This window comes from Gymnoscopelus braueri (genome assembly GCF_963280865.1).
Source record: "Gymnoscopelus braueri genome assembly, chromosome: 4".
In the NCBI taxonomy this organism is placed as follows: domain Eukaryota; kingdom Metazoa; phylum Chordata; class Actinopteri; order Myctophiformes; family Myctophidae; genus Gymnoscopelus; species Gymnoscopelus braueri.
Window position 1 is genome coordinate 29728778 of NC_137605.1, and position 23546 is coordinate 29752323.

Genomic DNA, 23546 nt, shown 5'->3' on the forward strand with positions numbered 1-23546 from the left:
GTGTGTTAAGCCTAATTTATATTTCATCATACAACAGTGCCTCACTGAGAACTTATTCCTCACTTAAAAATCCGTTCTTTCCAATGAGCGACACAGTTATGCAATGAAGTACAAATTAAGCTTCAGACAGACAGTGAGTTACACAGAGAATAATCAGCAAACCCATACACAAGTACACAGTTCTATTGTGCAATGTGCACCACCACTTATATTGGTGCAGTGGCACAATTGTGACACAAAGCTCGGCCAATCCGTGAAGCCGATGGGTTGGATTGACCCATCAGGTAGTAGGCCAATGCCTACACCCCATCACAGACACAGAGATTCAGTGTGTCCTCCACAGACCCGTGGACAGACAGATACAGATAGTCAGGTTTTTCGGCACACAGGTATATGGGACACACGCCATATTTGAGGTGAATCGGTCAGCACCAAAGTTCGGTCAGATTTTGTGACTTTACAGATAGATGTTCCCCTTTTTTACTCCCAGCTGTATTTTAAATCACACTAATGCTCGATCCCCATCCAATTCAGTCATCCAGCCAGTGAGCTTGTTAGAGTGTATGATAGATTAGCCTTGTTGATCCAACAGATCTCTTTTAAGCCATTGTGGGAAGCCTTGCTGTTTATTTGACGGTGTGAATGAGTCCACATGGTCTTATCTGGCTAGACCAATACTGCACCATTTTAACAATATTGTTATAGTCAAGGATGCTCTTTTGTCATTTGCTGTAATCACAGCTCAGCTGTTCTGCTGTGATTACTGTTGTTGTTTTAACACTGCTTGTGAGTGTTGTGGCACAAAATGGCTGCCCTTCAGCTCCTTGATGGTTCAGTGTGGAGAAAGATGTCCCCACACTTTGTATTTGTGTCGTCTGAGTGAAAATGAATACTGAATACTGTATAATTGTATATCTTAACATGTAACATTCAGTACAAACTATCACACTATCTATCTATACCAAGTCAAAATGAAATCTCTCCCAAAAGGGTGCAACGGTGTTCAAACAGATGTCACGATCAAGCAGTGAGCTCTCGCCCTTTCCCCTCTATAGTTATTATTCACAGTGATCTCTCACCCATAAGCTGTGTCAGTGCAGGATGCTCAGTGAGAGTGAATGCTGCTGACAGAAAGTCCATGGGATGCTGATTGCAAGAGAGCAACCTGCAGGGGGACATCAGTGTTGAAAGGGAGAGGGAGGAAAAAATAGAGAGAGGCAGACGTAGAGGTTGGCAAGGTTCAGTGTGTTGTTGTGAGTCATATTGGCGCCTCACATCATGAGCCAGGGTTGACAGAGGTGCTGTTTGTTTCCGTTATCTGCCAATCTGTCCTTAGTGCCAAGGATTTCCTGACGGGAGAAGACAATTTGTCTGGCCTTGACATCATAACAAGGACATAAAATGATGATGCTGACAAGGAAGTTTCTGTGATGGATGAAGATAAATGTAGAAAAAGAATCAAGTCATTATTTAAGGTTTGATCACACCAGCCCATCTTTGAAATTATGAGAAACCTGATTTCTCACTCTCTCTCAATACCTTCCTCCCTCTGTCCAATCTGTCTCTTTTCTTTTTCTCCCATTATTTCTCTGTGATTCCAATAAGGTTTCCAAATGAGTCACTCATTAGACAGTGAAGATCGAAAGAGATTGGGAGTGGGGCAAAGTGAAATATAAATGAGTTTACTGATGCTGCATAATAACTCATTATTGTTATCATTGTTTGGCTCTCTCCCTTCCTCACAATTTCCTCCCGCTATATTTCCATGCTTCTGCCCTTTAAAACTTATTTTCTGGGTATATGGACAAGTTGGACAACCCCATTCCCCCTCTGTCAGGCCTTTATTAAACATGCTTCCTTTCACTTGTTGTATTCCTTCCTTTTGCTGTGTCTCCTTTTCACGCAAGAGTTACATCCTTCTCGTCCTTTCTTCTTCCCCCAGGGCTGATTGTCTACCTTGGGATGATGGTCGGGGCCTTCGTGTGGGGCGGCCTGGCTGACCGAATTGGCCGACGCCAGACTCTCCTCATCTCGCTCTCCATCAATGCCGTTGCTGCCTTTTTCTCCTCCTTTGTCCAGGGCTACAGTTCCTTCCTGTTCTGTCGTCTGCTCTCCGGTGTCGGGTAAGGGAAAACACACATTGGTACATGGGAGTTTGCCTTGATTGGGCGCTACGTCTACAAGCTTGTAGATGGGCTATTTTCTCTAGTTTGGGTCCCGAGGAGACATCACATTTCTCTTTTGGGTTTCGAGCTAAAAGGTTTGGGAACCCTTGTGTAATCCTGTACTGCGTTAGCAGTAGTGTCTACTGTCTAGGTCTCTGTTGTATGATACTTAACTTCTTTCCCCCTCTGTACCCCTGGGGGAATACCTCTGCCTTCCACCGCTAGAAATAATCTGCAGAAACTGCAAATGCTCCAAATTCAGTGTACCGCGTGATACGTCTCCAGGAGTCTCTTTTTGACTACAATACCCTAGAGCTGGTTACAAGTTATTTGGATGAAATACGTGCTGAGGCCTCTCCATTGTAGTTGTAAAACATTCACCAATTAGCATCGATATAGCTACCTGGTTAGTGGCGAAGCTCCCGGACAAAACGTGATTCTTGCAGTGAATTGCACAGGTACAAGCTGTTTTGACGGAATGTGTACCGACAGTATCATCCATAATGAGCAATTCTGATATTTTCCGGGAGATAATTAGTGGCATTATAGAGTTTGAATAGGCTGCTTGTCGCTCTCTTATGTTACTCTCTTTTCTAGATTCTTCTTTCTAATAATTTGCTTCCCTGCTATCCGTCTGATCTGTTTTTTTTTTTCAATTGTTTTATTTCTTTGTTTTGCTGGTCTACAGTATGTCTCTGTGTACTGACCTGTGTATGTTCAAGTAATTCTGATGTTTTCCGTATACAGAAAGTACAAATTGTGATGCTGTCTTTCCCGCTTAACCCATTCAATCCGGAAACGCATCTGTGTCATTTTAGATTTTAGCTATGACCATTATTTTTATACTTTGGCTATTCACAGTTTACAGTTTACAGTTTTAGGCATTTAGCAGACGCTCTTAATCCAGAGCGACTTAGTAAGCAAGGACACAAGATAATACATCATAATACATCAATAATACATCAAATGCATATAAATAGTAATCTAATAATAAAGTAATACATAAGTAAACCAATAATCTAATAATAACTAATACATATGTAAACCAAGAACCTATCATCAGCCTACATTGAAACTATACACTGTAGGATGCCAGGTCAACAATGACCTGGCATGTGACTACATAACATGCTATCTAAGTTACATTTTAGCCTTTGCATAATCCTGCAAGGTCGTCAAGGCTAGGGCAAGTGCTATTCAAAAATAGCAGATTTACAAGCTCGCGCTACGAGCTTGTAGATCTGCTATTTTTGAAAGATCTTGAACATTTTGTGTTGAATACATCGTTTTTTTTAAACAACATTTTTAACTCAAATCTTTGCTTCTGGGGGGTCCCTGGAACAACATATTTTGATGAGGATCGGCGGCCAAAAACATGTAATTGTGGGGGTCCTTGACAAGGATACGTTTGAGCACCACTGATATAGCAACAATAGTTTTTCAGAAAAATTAAGACATTTGTTGAGACATTTGACAGTTACAAATGTTTGCTTTAAATATATATATATTCAAAGATTTGCAAAAATGTTCACGATTTTTCAAAAATAGCAGATCTACAAGCTCATAGCGTGGCACTCGTGCCGCTCTATGAACTTGTATATCTGCTATTTTTGAATAGCCAAAGAAATCTAAAATGACACAGATGCGTTCCCGGGTTGAATGGGTTAATTCTGCTTGGACTGTTCTGTATTTGTTGAGTATACCATTGACCACTTTCTCTTACCTCTTGAATTCCTCCTTTCTGTCTCTCCCCCTCCCTCCCTCCCTCCCTCCCTCCCTCCCTCCCTCTATTTTTTGTCCACTCCCTGCTCCCTCTCTTCAGCATCGGTGGCTCCATCCCCATCGTTTTCTCCTACTACTCAGAGTTCCTGGCCCAGGAGAAACGAGGAGAACACCTGAGTTGGCTCTGCATGTTCTGGATGATTGGTGGCATCTACGCCTCAGCCATGGCCTGGGCTATCATCCCACACTACGGTGAGAAATGGTCCACCATTGACCATTATTCACAATTTGGCCTTTTCGTTTTTTGTTCATATTCTTACTTCAAAATGTCTGCCCTGGTAAATACGATCAATTGGCCAGCAACTCAACATAGAGTTCTCAAATTCTGGCCGAACCCGACCCCACCCGACCCGACGTTTTCGGGCCGGGCCGGGCCGGGCCAAACAATTATGCTAATTAGCCGGGCAGAGCCAAGCCTCGGGTTCTGTAAAAAAAAAGGCTGGCATGTTAAGAACTCTATTCCAAAATTCCACAGGCTTCCTTCATTATTCTACCAGCCATCGCGAAATTGCAGCCAAATTGCATTTGTCGAATAGAATAAGAGCTAAAAAATTATGGTTGGCAGGCAAAACAGACCAACTTAAATGCCTAAATGCCCAAAATTAAAATGCAAATGTTCCCTAAAATGGTCCCTCTCTCCCACTGCGCAGGGTGGAGTTTCCAGATGGGTTCAGCCTACCAGTTTCACAGCTGGCGTGTCTTTGTGTTGGTGTGTGCCTTCCCTTCTGTGGCAGCCATCTGTGCTCTCACCACCATGCCTGAGAGTCCTCGCTTCTACCTGGAGGTCAGCATGTTAAAATGCACTGCTATATTAAGGAGACATTGTTGAAAAAGCATTTGCCAGTACACAGGATCGAGGTCTAATGACCATTCATGAAGAAATATTCACCAAGAAAAGTCCTGCACAATGCTCTTGCGCAGTGGCTTCAATTTTATTCAAGCATGGACGTTACGGCCCCTCTGGACCTTCATCAGAGTTTCTTACAGAAATTATACCATCATGATCTTATACTCCACCCCACAGAAGACAAATCCTTCTATTAAGTCGTAACAATGGTAATCTTGTCACTCTGTCTTTGTTCACACTGACAGGAACATAGGCTACTGGTACATTTTAAGTAGAGAGGTGCTAAAATTGTACTTGACTTTCAGAGTTGCTGTTGTGTGTCTGCATCACCCCCCTTCTGTGTATCCTTCACTCTCCCTGCTGAGAGACTTATGTCTGCAACTTAATGAGTTCCGACTAATATATTCATGGTGGAGCTAATAGCAATGCCTGTGTTTTATAGAACGGGAAGCACGATGAGGCATGGATGATTCTGAAGCAGGTGCATGACACCAACATGAGGGCCAAAGGCTACCCCGAGAGGGTGTTCTCTGTAAGTAGTCACGCTGAACAATCACTTTCCATCACACTTTATAAACTTGTATGTAAGTTTGTATGTCATAATTTTTTTTTAGGGAATTTGTGTGTTATCGTGGGACTATACAGTAGATTACCCTTGCTGTGCAGTCTTTTATGCTGAGCATCATTCTTCGTTCATAAGTGAACACCACTTGGCTGTCAGAGAAATCTGAAGGCAAAGTTAATGATTCAGTGCCGCTATGCAGCTTGAAGCTGTTTTAACATGGAATAGAACACTACTATATGCACTATGCATTTTGAATGAGCAATTATTATCAGACTTTCTTAAATAGCTCTTGTGTTCATTCTTGTCTAATTTTACATATCATATCATATCAGTTTTAATATTAATCTTGCAAGCAGAAAGTAACATCCATACTGTATACATTTAATAATAATAATATAAATAATAATACAATAACGATATCAGACTTTTATGGCATAGAACTGTATTTACTAACTTTATAAGACAAAAGTAGGACATTTTGAATCATCTGTACACAATGCACTGAGATTGAATGATCACGTATGTTTTCAGGTGACCACCATCAAGACAGTGAAGCCGATGGATGAGCTGGTGGACATGGGAGAAGGTACCAGCTGGCACCACAAGTGGAGGATGAAACTCAGTACTCTTTTCCATCAGGTGGTGTATATGTCAAGTGTTCTCTGTGTTGTTGTTGCTTTATTTACATTGGAGAGTGTAACGTCGATTTATACTTCGTTGTGTGACACTGTATGTGGGGAGCGGCGGATTGATTTGCAGCGGATGGACTTGCAGATATTTCTCACATAGATAGTTATTTTTAAAAATATATAATTATGTGGAATTGTTGCCACAATGATAAGCAGATCTGTTTTCTGATGATACCCAAGTCGATCAGATTTAATTAAATTCATATTCTCTATTTTGTATAATTGTTTAGAGAAATTTAAAGCATTTGCCAAATACCTTTTTGAGAATTAAAGTCTGATACCAGCTTCAATATATGCCATTGTTTTCTTACAGTTTGAGCCAAATATTGTACATAAACAGACTAGACCTTTCAAATCAATACACATAAAACTTGCATTAAATACAATGCTAACAAAACCTTGACAAAAAATGTACGCACATTGATATTTAATGTATTGGATTACCTACCTGTATCAAGCGAGCTTCTATACTGTTGATTTTCACAACATACTGAAATGAACAGAATCCAAAGTCATATAGTCAATGGGCTCAACATGCCAGACCACCAGTATGCTACCTTTTATAATAGACTTGTACACTTACTGCAACATGTGCAGAAAGGCTTTATAGCAGGCAGAAATGGGAGGATACTATAATGACACCATTCCATGAATGATGAGTTGAACTGTGGGAGCAATGAACTCTGGAGTGTTTTAATTTGTCTGCCCATGCCCTGGGTAGATTATTCTTCAGTGTGGTATCAGTTTGTCTACACAGTGACTGTGTGATTTATGTCTTATACTGTTGCTCCTAGCTGCTGTCTGTTAAACATGCAGTGTGTGGTAGGCTGCTGAGGATTTCTCAGTATGTTTACGGTGGACTGAGAAAGGGATTCTAGGACTTTTTGTTTATTTCTTGTTGCTGAGAGAGCTCTGTCTGTCTCGTATCTGTTTACTGATGTTCTGACACACTTTTGTCTTGTGTCTTCCAGGTTTGGAGTAACTTCCTGACTGTCTTTTCTCCTGAGTATCGTCGTACCACCTACATGTTGATGGCTGTCTGGTTCTCCATGTCTTTCAGGTAAGACAGAAAGAAGCCTTAATTCGCTAGATGTAAAAACCATTAGAAAATATAATAGTGTTTTACAATCTTCCTAAATGTAAGTCATTGGTTGGAGCCGTCAGGACTCGAGGAAGCTGCGGATGTAAATAGTATTTCCACGACATACGGTGCAACTTTGCACATTTGTGGGCAAGTGAAAGTGCTTTTTGGATGTGCGCTCTATAGAGGTCCCTCAACATGCGATTCCAATTTGGGGTTGATTGAATGTTAAATTCATGATATCCAGCGTTTTTTGTAAGAAATAGGCTCCTTTCACTAAATTTGAAAGCCAAACAAACATCAATCACAAATATATATATTTATTTGATACTCAAAGATTACGTGTCTAATATGGTGGGGGTAAAATAAATCATGTTTAAACAAACAATGACATTTGTAGCATTTGTGGCACCCGTATAATGGGTCTCAGTAAACTCGGAATCGGAATGGAATATGACATTTTTTACTTCATATCACATGGAGATAATGTGTACTATTTGTGGGAGTTTTGGACAAAAAGCGAAAACTGTGTTTTGAACAAAATAGAGGAAAATCTAGTTAGGTGGAATGGGTGTGCCCTATATGGGGAGCTACATCATGATCCATGACTACAATCTCCGCTTCAAGAGTTATAGGCCAAAATATAAAGCGGGTTGGTATATCGCCACCACCATGACGTGGAGGACTTCCTTGGACTACTGGCTGCGTGGACGAAAAGTTTGACCGTGATCAGTGCAGCGGTTTGCAAGATTACATCTACAGTACCTAGTCTTTATTTGCCCTGGGTGAGGGGTTGATAGGGTGACAGCTGAATACCCCAATTGCTGATACTACAGTATCTGACCAATCAGTGCAAGCACTGTGTGCTGAACTTGATTGGTCCTTGATGGGGTTCCACAGGGTCCCCAGCAAAATATCGCATAAAAATCAGTTTAAGCACTTTAACCCTATGTACAGTACATCGGCTATTTAAACATAGCCGATCTAGCACAAATCTTGTATGAGGGTCCCTGGCACTGGGGGGGGGGGGGTCAGCGGCCAAATATAGAACTTAGTTATGTTGAGTTCATTGTGAAATTGGAGTAAGCAGATGAGAACTAATAATTTAAGTTTAAGATTAATTTATACCTCATCCCACTCTTGTGTCTCTTGCAGAAAGTAACTGATTTTCAAGCACGATTGCCTTCTTTTTGGCGAGCGGCACCATCGTACTACAGAGTATAAACTAGGCATTAACCCAGACTATTATTATTGATACTGTAGCTGGTTAGTTGCACCCAGAAAATACCCAGATTTACTGTGTGATATAATAATCCATGTCTGTCCCCCTAGCTACTACGGCCTGACAGTGTGGTTCCCTGACATGATCAAGTACATTCAGAAGGAGGAGTACCAGAGTCGCACCAAAGTCTTCATGAAGGAAAAAGTAGAGCATGTCACATTCAACTTCACACTGGAGAACCAGGTGCATCGCCAGGGAGAATACTTCAATGATAAGTAAGTGGCTGTGTTCCTTTGTTTGTGTTGCCATAGAGAATAATGGTATGTTTAGCTGATTAATTACATACTACCTTTGTAAGTGGGGATGAGTTGTTTGTCATGTCTGTTTGCTTATGTGTACTCTGTTTGCACACGCGTTTGTTTGCGCGTGCGCGCTCGTGTGTGTGTGTGTGTGTGTGTGTGTGTGTGTGTGTGTGTGTTACAGTATGTTTCAGCCTTTATGAATTGTTATTCCTTACAAGCATGTGTTATACAGTCATCACATTTGTATGTGATCAATCTGGGAACACAAAATATGTTTGTTTTTGCCTCTGGGGGACGCCACCCCCTTTTTTGTGTAGAAACAGGAACTTGGTTTGGCTCCTCCCTTTCTTAGTCCACTTCCTCCCGGGTGCTTCTATGTTTATTCCTACTAACAACAACACTACATGTTTAGGGCAATGGTGTCGAGAGATTAGCATGTGATTAGTATGTGCTAAACTGTGTTCCTTCCTGGTGTGCAAACTGACGTCTGATATGATGTAAACATTTTTTAAACAGTGTCTCAAAACCTCTGGTAAAATAATTGGTAACAACATTTGTAAGTAGTTGACTATTGTGTGTTCATGATATATTAAATATTTATAAGGCATAGTTATAAATAATTAACAGACATTTAACAAGTAATTTACAACTCAAACTCATTAACTAATGTAACGTTTGACCTAATAATGTTGTTGATGTGTTCATAGCTTCTGCTGCTGACATGTCAGATCTGGAAAGCTGTCTCTAACAATGCCCACTTTTCTCTGTCTCCTTGCCCACTTATCTATCCCTATCTATCTTACCTCTATCCTTCACCCTCTCTCCATTTCCTCTGTTCTACATCCTTACTTATCTCCTGCTCCACCATTCCTGTCCTCTCCCATAGGTTTATGAATCTAAAGATGAAGTCCATGGTGTTTGAGGACTCGTTGTTTGAGGAGTGCTACTTTGAGGACATCACATCCAGCAACACCTTCTTCAAGAACTGCACCTTCATTGCCACTCTCTTCTACAACACAGGTTGGTTTTGCACGCACGCACGCACACACACACGCACACGCACGCACGCACGCACGCACGCACGCACGCACGCACGCACGCAAACAATCCTCACTGTTAATTTAAATGGATTTTACTGTGCAAAATCACATGAACTTAAGCACCTATACGGGCTCATGCACACATACAGTAAGTTATCTGCTTTATTTAGAGAAAAATACATAGAAAAATACGTTTGTTGTTTTGGTGATGTTTCGTTGGGTTAGAATAAAAGTCTTCATAATTTGTAGACATTGTTGTCCAATTGTAACAAGGAATAACTGTGTGTGTGTGTGTGTGTGTGTGTGTGTGTGTGTGTGTGTGTGTGTGTGTGTACGTGTGTCTGTGTCTGTGTCTGTGTGTGTGTGTGTGTGTGTGTGTGTGTGTGTGTGTGTGTGTGTGTGTGTGTGTGTGTGTGTGTGTGTGTGTGTGTGTGTGTCAAGTCAAGTCTCATTTATTTGTATAGCCCTTAATCACTGTTACAGTCTCAAAGGGCTTTGCAGCCCCATGTTTAACAAAGAAAACAAAATGACATCCCCTGTCTTTTTAGACTCACAGGACAGGAAAAACTCCCAAGGAAAAAAACATGACAGGAAAGGGATTTGCATTTGTTTAAAATGTATCCACTTAATCCTGTGTAATTTCATTAGAGTTTCATTGTAAACAAAATGGCTCACTAACTCTCTGTATCTCACTCACTAGCTTTATACCAAATGTAGCCTTGCAAATTAATGTTTCCTTGAAACCCAAGCCCAATCCTGCAGTATTGCAGCCATAAAACTGCAGAGTGTTCATTCATCTCGAACCATATGATTTATGTTTCTCACCCAAATCGTAATGAAGAAGATGACAAATTTTACACACACAGTATAATAATAATAATAATAAGCCTGCCCAGGCTTTTGCTGTTGTTTGTATCCAGTTCAGCAATCACTCGCAGGCAGCTGCTATCAATGCCAGGCAGGAGCTCCTTATTACAATTTGCATTTGAGTCATTCTACCGTTATGGCTTAATCATTCTTTGGACTTCCCAGTCATAACTAGGGTGTGCCAGATAGTTGCTATAGTGTTTATTTACAGTGAAGAATGGTGGGAACTAACCACACAGGCACGGCAAATTTCGGTTAAATGTAGTGCAAAGTGCAGGTGTGCAAGGCAACATGAAGGTACTAGTATTCATCGATAAGTGATACATAGTCATTTTTAGATTATAGCGTCCCTATTCTGGGGCAAAGATTTGGCCCAGCAGATCTACAAGCACTATGACAAGAAATGGTGTAGAGAGAAAACAGGAATGGACCAAATATAGAGCCCAGGGGGACCCCGGTCAACTAAGCATAATAGGGTTTAAGTGTCAACTTTATGTTGTTGTTGCTTTTCTAGCCTTTATTGATAGACACACAGTAGAGAGAGACAAGGAACTGGGAGAGAGAGAGTAGGGGAGTGACATGCAGCAAATAGTCCGTCCAGCCCAGGAGTTGAACCGCGCCGGGGACTTGCTGTGTCAGAAATTAGAGCCTATATGTGGTATGCCTGCGCCCTAACCATTCGGCCATCATGTCGTCACTTTTTAAATAGGCTCTAGATTAAATTGCAATGTATCGTTATCCTTCACTTTACTGAGCTCATCACAATCAGTGTCTGTTCTGTCTACCTTGGCAACTATCTAATCTCCACTCAATCTCAAGTTCCACAGTTCTCAATGTCACTTAACTCTCTCTTACTATCTGTCTCTCCTTTCTTCCCTTGCTCTCGCTGCCATCATTCTTTCTCCGCTCTCACTTCCTCTCCTCCCTCCCTCCCACCATTCCCATCATTGTGTCTCCCCACTCACCACCTCTCTCTACTCCCTCTCCACCTGTCTCCCATACACTCTCCTCTGCTCCCACCTCTCCCTCTCTCTCTCTCTCTGTCACTCTCCCTCCACAGATCTGTTCAAGTACAGGCTCGTTAACAGTCGACTCATCAACAGTACCTTCCTGCACAACAAGGAAGGCTGCCTTCTCACCGATGTCAGTGACGACAACAATGCCTACATGGTGTACTTCGTCAGCTTCCTGGGCACTTTGGCTGTGTTACCGGGCAACATCGTCTCAGCGCTGCTCATGGACAAGATTGGACGGCTGAGGATGCTGGGTAATAAGAGGGCTGGGCGTGTTTTATTCAGATGGGAACCATCTTACAGTTTTTCTCAATCACTTGGATGAGAAAAACGAATGCGCAACCCCAATTACAGTAAGAGCATTTCTCATAACACAACCCGTGCAAAAGAACCTAACAATCAAAATGATCACGATGATCACTAAGTCAATCAATTTCTACAACATTGTCAACAAATGCATAGCACCTTCTGATCATTGCGTAATCCTGACACTCAAAATGCAAAGTATTTGCATCAAGACTGGACTTGTGTACAGTGTTTCTGTCAATCTATAGTATGGTTGTTTTACTTTTCTTTTTTCTCTACTGCTCAACCAATCGGTTGGTGAAATAACTAGAGATCATTTTTACTTCCCTTCTCCCCATCGATCCGTTTGTCCAACCCTCTTTCTGTCTTGTCTCTCCTCTTCTGTCCAGCGGGCTCTAGTGTGATCTCCTGCGTCAGCTGTTTCTTCCTGTCGTTCGGCAACAGCGAGTCAGCCATGATCGCCCTGCTCTGCCTGTTTGGGGGCATTAGCATCGCCTCCTGGAATGCACTGGATGTCCTGACTGTTGAGCTCTACCCCTCTGACAAGAGGTATGCATTAGGGATGTGGTTCTCAATGTGGAGTCCGGGGACCCCCAGGAATCCTTGAGGGGGTTCCAGGGGGCCCCCAGGTACAGTAAATGATTGATAGTTATGAACCAAATGGTTCCATTTAGTTCCATTTTTACACTCTGAGATTTAAATTGACACAGATTTCACAGTGTAGATCGGGGCCCAGGCCAATATATAAAAATCGTAAAAATCATATCTCCGTGGCCTAATGCATATCAAACGAGGGTCCTTGAAATGTATAAACGTTGAGAATCACTGCGTTAGGTATCAAAATCTCTGTGACACGGAGGAGGGGGACAGAGGAATTGTGGTCATGCAGTGGTCATGCAAGCATGTAGAATTGGCATGTGACGTAAAAAGTGGTGTTCCCCCGTAATGATTGGTTGGATATGAGATGTAGAGCAAATGGTAGTGACATCACCCGAGGTGTTAAGCATGTCCATGGAGACTCATTTCTGCCACTCTCTGGCTGAAACATGACATGCTTCATGTGATTTCTTTTGTTGACATTAATAGGAGGGAATGTTGTAGCCTACTTTGTTTAATGGGCTGATTGAAAATGGAACTTAATATATATATATATATATTTTTTTTTTATAATTCTAAAATGTTTCTATAAAAACCAGAAATACTAACACATTCTGCATACATCAGTAGGGAAGCTGATGTTGTATTTGATCCTTCAATATGTAGCTCCACCCACTGGACAAATAGAGTTCCTGCAGTGTTGTGTGCATTATGTAAAGGTGAACAAGATTCATTCGTTCGTTTTATTTCAAATGTTGATGATTGATTGATTTTAATGATGATTTTAAAGCAGAAGACACATACTGTAATGGTACACCCCCTAGACTCCACCTCCCACTCCACCAACCTAACTACACAACTGAAGTCACAGCAAAGGAAAACATATCAGGGGAAGCAACAACAACAACAACAACAACAACAATATCTGTAGCAACTGATCATGTTTTATGATTGGATTATACAGCAGTTGTGGAGTGATTCGCCTTTTATATTCTTTAGCTCTGTGGAACTAACCCCCCCCCCCCTCTGTCTGTGTCTGTCTGTCTGTCTGTCTGTCTGTCTGTCTGTCTGTCTGTCTGTCTGTCTGTCTGTCTGTCTGTCTGTCTGTCTGTCTGTCTGTCTGTCTGTCTGTCTGTCTGTCTGTCTGTCTGTCTGTCTGTCTGTCTGTCTGTCTGTCTGTCTGTCTGTCTGTCTCTCTCTCTCTCTCTCTCTCTCTCTCTCTCTCTCTCTCCTCAGGTGCACTGCATTTGGTTTCCTAAATGCCCTCTGTAAGTTGGCGGCTGTGTTGGGGATTAGCATCTTCACGTCCTTTGTGGGAATCACCAAGGCTGTGCCCATCCTTTTCGCCTCAGGGGCGCTGGCAGTGGGCAGCGCCCTGGCTCTCAAACTACCGGAGACGCGGGGACAGGTGCTGGCATAGTGTGGCACCACCCATAAGTGGGCAGACGAGTTACAGTAGCCACACTGTGAACAAGCAGCCCAAGAGCCCACCAAACCCTACTCTCTAACCCCCTCCCTTTGAAATGGTGTGAAATTCGTTGGCAGGAGTTAATAAGTAGGTGGTTCACAGATCCCTTAAAATGTAAATATTCTCGATTGTCTATTGATTGGAATTAGAAATAAAATACACAGTAAAATCCTCAGTGTTAATTTATCCATGTGTAACTCCAAGAGTGTACAAAATAACATTTGTACACTCAGAGTTCAATTAAAATCGAGGATTTCACTGTGTAGATACACCACCGATACTTTCATGATTGGTGGAGTGGTAAAGCACCTAAGGATGACTGAATACGTCTTTAGTCAATTGAGTGAAGGAAGACTGGCCAAATCAGAGATGCTTGTTAGTACACTGTTGGTATTGTAAATACAGATATAAATTACTGTGTGTGTGTGTGTGTGTGTGTGTGTGTGTGTGTGTGTGTGTGTGTGTGTGTGTGTGTGTGTGTGTGTGTGTGTGTGTGTGCGTGCGTGTGCGTGTGCGTGTGTGTGTGAGAGACTGAGACAAGTGTATATTTCCTTTCCCTTTTACACAGAGATAAAAGGAAAGTAAATCTGGAACCAGTTTTCCCAATATGTGTGCATCTGGGGTTAGAGGTTAGGGGATGGGGACCCTTGATAATGAGCCATGCAAATAGACTCCACTAGCCATTTGCTTCAGAATGTGTTGTAGTGACTACAGTTCTTCTGAGCAATTCAACTCACCTCTCAAGTCTTCAATACATTGTAACTGTACAACTTTTCTCAAAAATGCAACATCTTGATTTGAAGCATTTTTGATGTCACGGGGTAAAACCAAGACGTCCTCTCTTGGCTTTCTCTTCAAACCAAGACCTCTCCTCATTGTTTGTCTCTCAAGGTCTTGTGTTTATGTACAGACTTACTGCCATTTTATAGATTATAGAACATTCCGGGTTTGCTTTTATTATTGTTTGAATGTGAATGTTCTATTGAGCTCTTTTCCCTTTAAAACATTGTTTCCATTCATCTTGACATTCATCATGCAAGTCAATCAATGGATTGGACAAAGGTGACATTTTTGCTGCCCTGTCTATAACTAATTTATACTTGGTTGTGCATCGTGTCACGCACTGACAACAGTATAATGTCATATCAATATCTACAAGCTCACAACAGCATGCAACGTGTGTGTTGTGAGCTTGTAGATCTGCTCTTTCCTCAATGTAGAACTAAGAATAAATCAGGCAATAGTTTGCCATTCTTATTTAAAGATGAAACACAGTTTGTTTGTGCTAAACTTTCACATTTAAAGCACAACTGTTTGCCAGTGTGAATGTCCCCAACATCCCTGACTTGCTGAAAAAATCCCATGCTGTTCAATCAATATTTTTGAGTCATACATCCTGTCGTAAGAAATGCCTTTACATTACGTATCCTCGCAGACTTACAGTATGTTTTTTTCTCTTAGAAATTGTGTTTTTGAGAGTGTTATGCAATATGCATGTAACAAAGTATGTATGTAAATTTATGAAATTATGAGATTGAGAGTATAACATATAAACATTTAGATGTGGTGCATTTCACTATCAATCAGCCCATTTTCAGATCCATCATATTTGAAAATTCTGCCCTACAAAATATATTTTGCAGCCTTTAATTCTGCACAGAAACACCATGAAGGTTAATGAACCTCATCACACTCTTAGGCTTAAGTTATTCTTCCATTCGCTTGACAAAAAGGATAGATACGTAAACACCTTTTCCAGTTGAAAATACATCATTTTTGTCAAGCAACGCGGTTGAACAGTGAAGTATAAATTATGTTTTAAAGCACAGCTTAAATGTGTTCAAACATCAGATCTGATGTTATTCTTCTGATATTCAAGGATTGCATTTTTTATTTGGTATTGTTTTAACCACAGCTCTTACTTAAGTATCATCTGCTCAAGTTGGTGACACCTAAAACAATTCCTATGATGTTAAATATAATCTCTGTTAAGATGTTGTCTCAAATGGTCTCAAAATATCAGTATATTTACATCATAGACATAGGAAAAATCTAAATAGATATGAAATGTGTGAGGGTAAAAGTAACTAATCAAAATGGAACAAAAAGAGACAAAACAGTCTCAATGTAATAGGATGGCTATGTTTTTAATCTCTGGTGGTTGGTCAAGGTGCAAAATGTAAAAGAGATTACATATAACTTTAGATGCTGACATCGCTATCCATTTTTTTGTGTTTCAAATGAATGTTTATATTGATGTGAGTGTGCTTCTTTGTTTGTGCAATATTGAAACTGTGTGCAATACAGAAGTTTTATGTTGATTTTGCCATTTTATATTAGGTGCAAAGTATTTTAATTTGAGTGACAATGTTATATGTATATATTTAAGCTACATTATTGATCCAATGTTCAGGAAAGTCTTAAAGATTAGAGACAAATTCCAATATGATAACGATCAAACAAAGAACGGACAAAATTCTCCCAGAACATAAAGAGTAGGGTGCTGTAATTACAATTCTTAACATTTCCCCTGATTATGGTGATTATTATAACACACATTGAACAGTGAGGATAAGTGCAGAGGATGATTCTGCTAATGATGCATTTTATGGTGAAGGTGATACTTTGTATAATGGGGCATATGTTTATTTTAGATATGTACTATATGCTATATGACACATGAGATCAATTGTAGAGAACACACTGCCAAGGGCTGAGAATACATGTATACAATGTATCTACTGGTAACAGCACAGAGTGTTAGGGGAGAATATTGTCACATGCCCCTTTAATGCAGCCTATCAGCCAATAGTAATATGTTCACAATTGCATGGTACAAAAATCAACATACAATGAAAGACAATGTTACAGATTAAATTAATTATTTTTTGTCCAAACTGCCATTTTGTAGGATAGCAGCCATATGTAGACTCGAGACAGTTATTGAGACTAACCCACTGCACTAAATGTACATAGTTGTACATGCACAGTTATAAAATGCCTTGTATTCTTAATGACACATCCTGATGCAGCTTTGCTAGCGGCTTATTGAGAATCAATTTGAACATTTAGCAAGAGCACAAAGACCAAACGCTACCAAATGAAAAGATCATGAATATGCATGCAGTTGTGAACATACTGTAGAGATTCTAAATTTAACATCTGAGAAGGTGACCCCATTATCTGAGTGTGCCATGAGTACCATCTCTCATTACTTATTGCCAAATATTTTGTATGTCTTAAGTTTACACATTGCATCATCAAGTCTCTGATCAAGATATGAACATATGTAAATAAAATTAACTATTAAATAACTAATAATATAATAATAATAATATCCTTGTGCCCTTTGACCCAATGAAAATAATGCTACAGTACAGTCAGTTTGTCTGAACTGACTTAGGAAGCCTGTGGCCAGCAGTGAGAAAGACAGCAACTTTGTCCAGATGTCCTCTTAAAAGCACATTAATAGACTGGAAATCTAAATCATTTGGGAAAAACTGAAACCTCTGCACTACAGCATGTTCCTAATGTGTCACTCCATGTCCTGTTTGTATGTCATTCAGTATCACCTATGAAATTCTAAACAACGATGTCAAGATATTTGTTGCATAGTTTGACATGGAATGTGGCAAAAATGCTAACCTATCTATCAAATCTCAGTGAGTCGGTTTAGGCTTTGTCAAATCAAGATGGTCTCTAGTAAATACGTACATATCTTAGCTTCTGTTACAGGGTTTTTTGTATCATTATTATTAACTTACCTGTTGCCGGAGCAACAGTAAATTGTGAGTGCAAAAAGTTAACAAAGCAATAAGTCTTTGTGTATTGTCTCTTTCTCTCCCTTAAAGCTATTGGGAATCTAAGCACATTATATGCTGGCCTTGTCGGTCGAACTACTGAGTGTTGGTTTAATAAACAGGGCTGAACATGTAACATTCACATGTTCTATAAAACAACGCTAGGTCCTGAGGCTTTTGTCAATAAGATTGCGTTGCCATTAATTAAATGTAACAATGAATCTATCACATTTGTCATTGTACTGTGCTGTAGAGACTGTAGTTGTTTGTATGTAAGTATAGAAACAGTTTGTGGAACCATGCATACCGTATATAAAAAGGAAAAAAAAAACTGTAAATGAACAATACTGTATGTTGTCTTTGATTTTGTGTATTTTGTAAATGAGAATGGAATATAAGTAAATACATCAATGTTAAATACTGGTTATGAAAATTATAGTTAGGCTAAATGTTTCAACGTAAATTCTATTTTAAGGTGTCTGAGATTTTTTTTCTTATATTTTCTCATTGTTGATTTATGATGGGGGTTGCACTCTGTTGTGCAAATGACCTTTTAGAATTGCAATGGATAACAAAGAAACATGAAGAATAAAGAATAAAAACTTAACCGTGCTTCTGTCATTTATACAGTTTTTTAGAACCAACAGAAACGTATGCCAACGCAAATTTGTAGCAGATTGACTACGACTTCAAAATAGACAGTGGTGGTCATCATGACCTAAAGGCCACAAGCCGTCTGTAGCTTTAGCTGTTGAGGGCCTCATATCCTACTTAGGGACCCACAGGCTATTTGTCCAAAACATGGCCAGCAGCTATGGTACTGACAATAGTGCTGACTGTGGTTATTAATGATATGTTTAATGACTATGGTGCTGACTATGATTAATGACCATGGTGATGACTATGGGTAATGACTATGGTGCTGACTATACTGCTGACTATGGGTAATGCCTATGCTTCTGACTATGGTGCTGACTTTGGTGCTGACTATGGTTAATAACTATCTGCTGACTATGGTTAATGACTATAGTGCTGTGAATGGCTATTGGCCATGGTGCTGACTATGGTTAACGACTATGGTGCTGACTATAGTTCTGGCTATACTGATGACTATGGTTAATGACTTTGGTGCTGACTATGGTGCTGACTATGGCTAATTACTATAGTGCTGACTATGGTGCTGACTTAGCCTGGTAAACCCTCCCTCCGGAAATCTCAATTCCATTTCATTTCAGGAGTGAAATGAAATGGAATTGAGATTTCCGGAGGGAGGGTTTACCAGGCTAGTGCTGACTATGGTACCGATTATGGTGCTGACTATGCTTGTGTGGACGGTGTACACCAAGAGAGAATGGTACAGTGTACAGGCAGGGCAGGATTAACCCTTTGTGGTGCCTCTATGACCACGTTTGGTGCCCCCGGACCCCCTCCGATCGTCTCATCAGCGGGGTGATGAAGTGAATGGTGTTGCCGTCGCATTTCGCCACTGATGTAGCGCTATTTCAGCAGCCCCCGGACAGTATTTTGTCCCCCTTACTTGCAATAGTAAAGTTTCTCCATGGCATTTGGTGCTAAATTAATAGATATTATATAGGGAAATAAATACATTTTGAAATAATGAATACAAATATTATTTGTCACATACATAAATACATTTCTTTATTTATTTCTGTGCATATTTATTTATTTTCAAATTAACCTGCACTTTTATTTCTACATTTATTTATTTATTATTTCATTTTTTTATTTTATATTGCAACTTTGGCCCCATGTTTGGCCCTCCGTACCTTCCTTGGTCCTAGGAATACAAATTTAGCATACGGAACTACCTCGGGATAAGGAGGGGTTCTCAACCTTTTCAGGCCGCGACCCCCGAAAATAATCATATTTGAACTGAGGACCCCCCATCCTGACAAGCACTTGGAATGTAGGAGTTGAGGCATTACATTTTGTTTGTCTCGGTTCCACAGATAAATATTGTGAAAATAGCCGATCTTCAAGCTCACAACGCCTCGCAATGTCGATCGGCTATATTTTCAATTTCTTATATTATTTTACAATTTGGTCAATGTATGACCAGTTTTGATAGTATAGTTTGTTGATTACTTTTTTTTTTGTCACTTAGAATTTGTATTACTTTTTTTAAACACACATACAATACACATCACATAAAAAGAAAGAAATAAAGAAAAACACGACTTCACTGTTCAGATAGTATCCTCTTGCTACAATGTCACTTCATGACATTTTTGTATTTTTTTTGTATCAGATGTCTCTCCCACACCCTCAGTCTCCGTTAGAGTTCTTGTGGTTTATCTTGTTGATTACTTTTGGTGCAGTGATGGCCTATATACATATGAGGTCCTGAGGGGACCCGGCCCACAGGTTGAGAGACAACCACTGCTGAAGTAGCCTGGGCAGCATTCCTTTTCGGTCGGGAGCTCTACGTCATCCGCGTCATCAGCGACCGGATCGCGACAAACCGGAAAGACGTCTCACCCCAAAATAAGTCCGTCCTAATAAAATCCTTGATGCGCGTAGTTTAGCTTATTTTTTAAATATAAATGTGAGTGTACTTTCTGGAGACTATTTAGAGTCTGTATTATCCATATTATCCCACGGGGAAATTCTATTCCATTTAAATAGGGATTGGGGAACCAAAACAAAGCGGCACCGCAAAACCGGATCGCGACAATCCGGAAAGAGGATTCTTTTTTCTTTTTTCTTTTTCAGTAGGCGTGGCCTAGACCGGATCATATGGGTCTTTAGTAACGAACACCAGGCTTTCCTCCGAGGTGGAAAGACTGGTGATGCGAGGTTACTGCTGAAGGGAGAACAAAAAAGAAAAGAAAAGGGTCTACAGCGGATACGGAAACGGTTCAGACAGACTCTTGTTCCGATAATCATTTCTGGCGTAACATTTCATAACGTCCCCTCCCGTAAGAACCATAGAGGTAGAACGAGTGAGCAGAAGGTGAGTCAGACTCAGACTGTGACTTCGGCATTCTAGTTTTACAGATTGTTACTGGTGTACTGTTACAAAATCAATCTATTCAATATACACGAGCTCAAGATTGGTGATATTTCTGTATAACGGGATGATTTTGACAAGTGTATATCAAGCTAACGGCTATCGCTAGCAAGCTTAGCTAGTTTTTGTATTGGCCAATATGCATGCTTGAGATTGATTGATTGATGTAGTTTATTTAGAAAGACATGAGAATAGTACATGACAGTACATAACATAACAGTACAAATTCACAATACAAGGTCTACTAAACTGGAAACCCTCATTAAGCATTACGCTTGTTTAAGATGAGAACCCCATGCACACAAATCATGATGAGAAGCAGGCAGCAGTGGCAAACCATAACTCTGTGTCACTGTCAGAGCTGTCAGACCCTATATTATACCTCTATGGTCAGACCCTATGATGTAGACACGTGTTTATTTCTATGGTGTAGAGTCTGACATAAAAATAACACAACGTAGCACATAGCAGCACATACTGTACGTACTGACAGACCAGACCATGTAGACTTTAGTGTTGCCATTAAATTAATTTGGCAATTCTAGTGTCTAAAAACACTAAAATGCACACATTTTCCCTCTACATGACACAAAAATATATATTATTTTACGTCATTACGTAATAACATAATGCAATGACATCATCGCAATGTCATTTATCATCTTATAGCAACAAATCAACCTGCACTGATGATAGTTATCACTGCAGCTGTTAAGGAAGTGGAAGGCTACCTTGCAAGGTGAACTAAACTAGAAACTACCTCAGGAGGCCTTACTATGTTTTATGCTTTTCAGCATTTAAATTTATTTTTCTAATACTTTAACACAAGTGTCCTTCACAGCTGTTTACATCAGCCTGTTCCTGAGGGTCTCCTGCTGCCACAACATCTAATGCTGCCCCGTGTCCTCCGTATTGCTCGGCCTGTCTACACCACTGTTGCCTCAACCCGGTCTTTGGCCAACTTCAGACCGCACATGGACCCAGACCCTAGTCGGCCCGTTGAGAGGGCCATCAGAACCAAGCTGAGTGACATGCTTGAACCAGAACACTTAGAGGTCCACAATGAAAGCCACATGCATGCCGTGCCTCCTGGTTCCGAGTCCCACTTCAGAGTCCTTGTTGTCAGCCCAAGGTTTGACGGCCTGTCATTGATACAGCGCCACCGTCTGGTCAACGAGGCATTGCGTGAGGAGCTGAGCAGCTGTGTTCATGCACTGGCTATCCAGGCGAAGACCCCACAGCAGTGGGGGAGTAACCCTACCCTGGCCAAGAGTCCACAATGCATGGGAGGATCCAGGGGCGACCACACAGTGGAGGAAAAGTTGAAGGCTGGACGAGAGTGAGTCACTGGACTCCGGGGATGGACCCTTGGCTGGACTGGAATAGTTTTTGCTTCATACTCGGGCGGTGGGAAACCCTGCTCCCTGTGTAATACTGTGTAAATACAATCTATAATTTGCTGACAATATGAGAGAAGCCACAATATTAAATAAATATGTAAAAAATAAAGTGACACTTGCTTTTTTAAATGACTGAACACAAAAAGCCAACAGTTCTATAAACCAACATCCTTTATATTTCACATTTATCAATAAAGAAATGAAATTATTTTACTTATTTTTCAAAGTGAATAGTTAATATATTTGAAGGGCTTAACACATTGAATGCCAAAAACGGTCCGGACCGTTTTTGAGGGTCCAAACGAGAAGTGCCGAAAACGGTCCGGACCGTTTTTGACCCAATTCTATTTTTATACATGTGGGCCACGTGGGGCGCTAAAACGAAACTTTGACATCACCCAAGCAGTTTCTGAGAAGAAGAGGCTGGATGTGGCTCCATGTCAAAAATCCTTCCGGTCGGCGTTTTCAATGTTATCTCCTTGATTAAAAGCTTAATATCTCCATTTCTTTTTAATGTGGTGGAAACGAGCCGTTTTCGATCGGCGATCACGCTGCAATGGAGGATCGCGTTAGAAATATTATTGTTCCAGGCGTTAGTCGGGACCCTCCGCCGTCTCGCACGCACGCTTTGTTTACATGCATTTCCGCGTCGGGGCTTCTCACAGCACGAAATGTATAACGCAAGTGGATGGAAGAAATGCTGGCACTCAACGTATAATATTTTAATAAACCTCTGGCACCCAATGTGTTAATATACTCAATGATCACTTTTTTTCTTCTACAGTTGCTGTCAACCTTTTTTTGTTTTGTAGTCCAGAACTCTATTTCCAAAACCCTTAACACAGGTAGTACACCATCAGTTTGTGGATGAGGGCTGTACAATTAACCCATTTCTTGTTCTTTTGACCCCAAATTCATACAGTTTGACTCTTTAAAAAAATTACTCCTTTAAAACCTTATACACAAGCTCAGCCAACAATACAACTGACAACTGGCAAATTTACAAACGCATCTGTATGTTGACAGATAACCTTATCCTTATGTTAGTCTAAACCTTAATGTACAAGGCTAGGCTAAATTTGAAGTGAAGAGAAGTTCACATTGTAGACTGAAACAAATATGTCCTGTATTTTCTTGAATTGCTATTGAGAAACAGCTGACTCAAGTTGCATTATGCCAATAGATTAATCAAAGCTGATTAACATCAAGGCAACACTCAGGTGTTGAGTTTCTTTAATCACCATACAGTAAGTAGTATATGGTAAAAAGGGGACCTATTTTGGCCTGGTCCGGTGTGGACAAAGAACAATACAACAGAAATAAGAATGGCTGGATGAGGGAGTACCAGGACAAGGCAGAGGCGTTGGACAA

At 40.5% G+C, this 23546-nt stretch overlaps 2 protein-coding genes across 4 annotated transcripts in view; both read left to right on the plus strand.

Annotated features, from left to right (window-relative positions):
• Nucleotides 1–13909, plus strand: part of sv2a (synaptic vesicle glycoprotein 2A) — a gene marked incomplete at its 5' end in the record, with an annotated part of 22510 nt that extends 8601 nt beyond the window's left edge. The window contains 11 exons of the mRNA XM_080426897.1: nt 1943–2123; nt 3988–4139; nt 4598–4731; nt 5237–5326; nt 5891–5998; nt 7020–7108; nt 8462–8626; nt 9540–9673; nt 11621–11827; nt 12269–12428; nt 13713–13909. Of these exons, the coding sequence (XP_080283023.1) occupies nt 1943–2123; nt 3988–4139; nt 4598–4731; nt 5237–5326; nt 5891–5998; nt 7020–7108; nt 8462–8626; nt 9540–9673; nt 11621–11827; nt 12269–12428; nt 13713–13896 (1604 nt within the window). The 3' untranslated portion in view covers nt 13897–13909. The remainder of the gene's footprint in view (nt 1–1942; nt 2124–3987; nt 4140–4597; nt 4732–5236; nt 5327–5890; nt 5999–7019; nt 7109–8461; nt 8627–9539; nt 9674–11620; nt 11828–12268; nt 12429–13712) is intronic.
• A 6354-nt stretch (nt 13910–20263) lies between these two features.
• Nucleotides 20264–22284, plus strand: bola1 (bolA family member 1). 3 transcript variants are annotated; one of them, XM_080426914.1, is made up of 2 exons: nt 20264–20718; nt 21605–22284. In XM_080426914.1, the coding sequence occupies exon 2, from the start codon at nt 21666–21668 to the stop codon at nt 22116–22118; it is 453 nt and encodes a 150-aa protein (XP_080283040.1). In that variant the 5' UTR covers nt 20264–20718; nt 21605–21665; the 3' UTR covers nt 22119–22284. The 3 variants fall into 3 exon arrangements, with proteins under 3 accessions (XP_080283040.1, XP_080283039.1, XP_080283038.1); XM_080426913.1 differs by having other exon boundaries at nt 20266–20718; nt 21617–22284; XM_080426912.1 differs by lacking the exon at nt 20264–20718 and adding an exon at nt 21449–21514 and having other exon boundaries at nt 21617–22284.
• Nucleotides 22285–23546: the final 1262 nt, after the last annotated feature.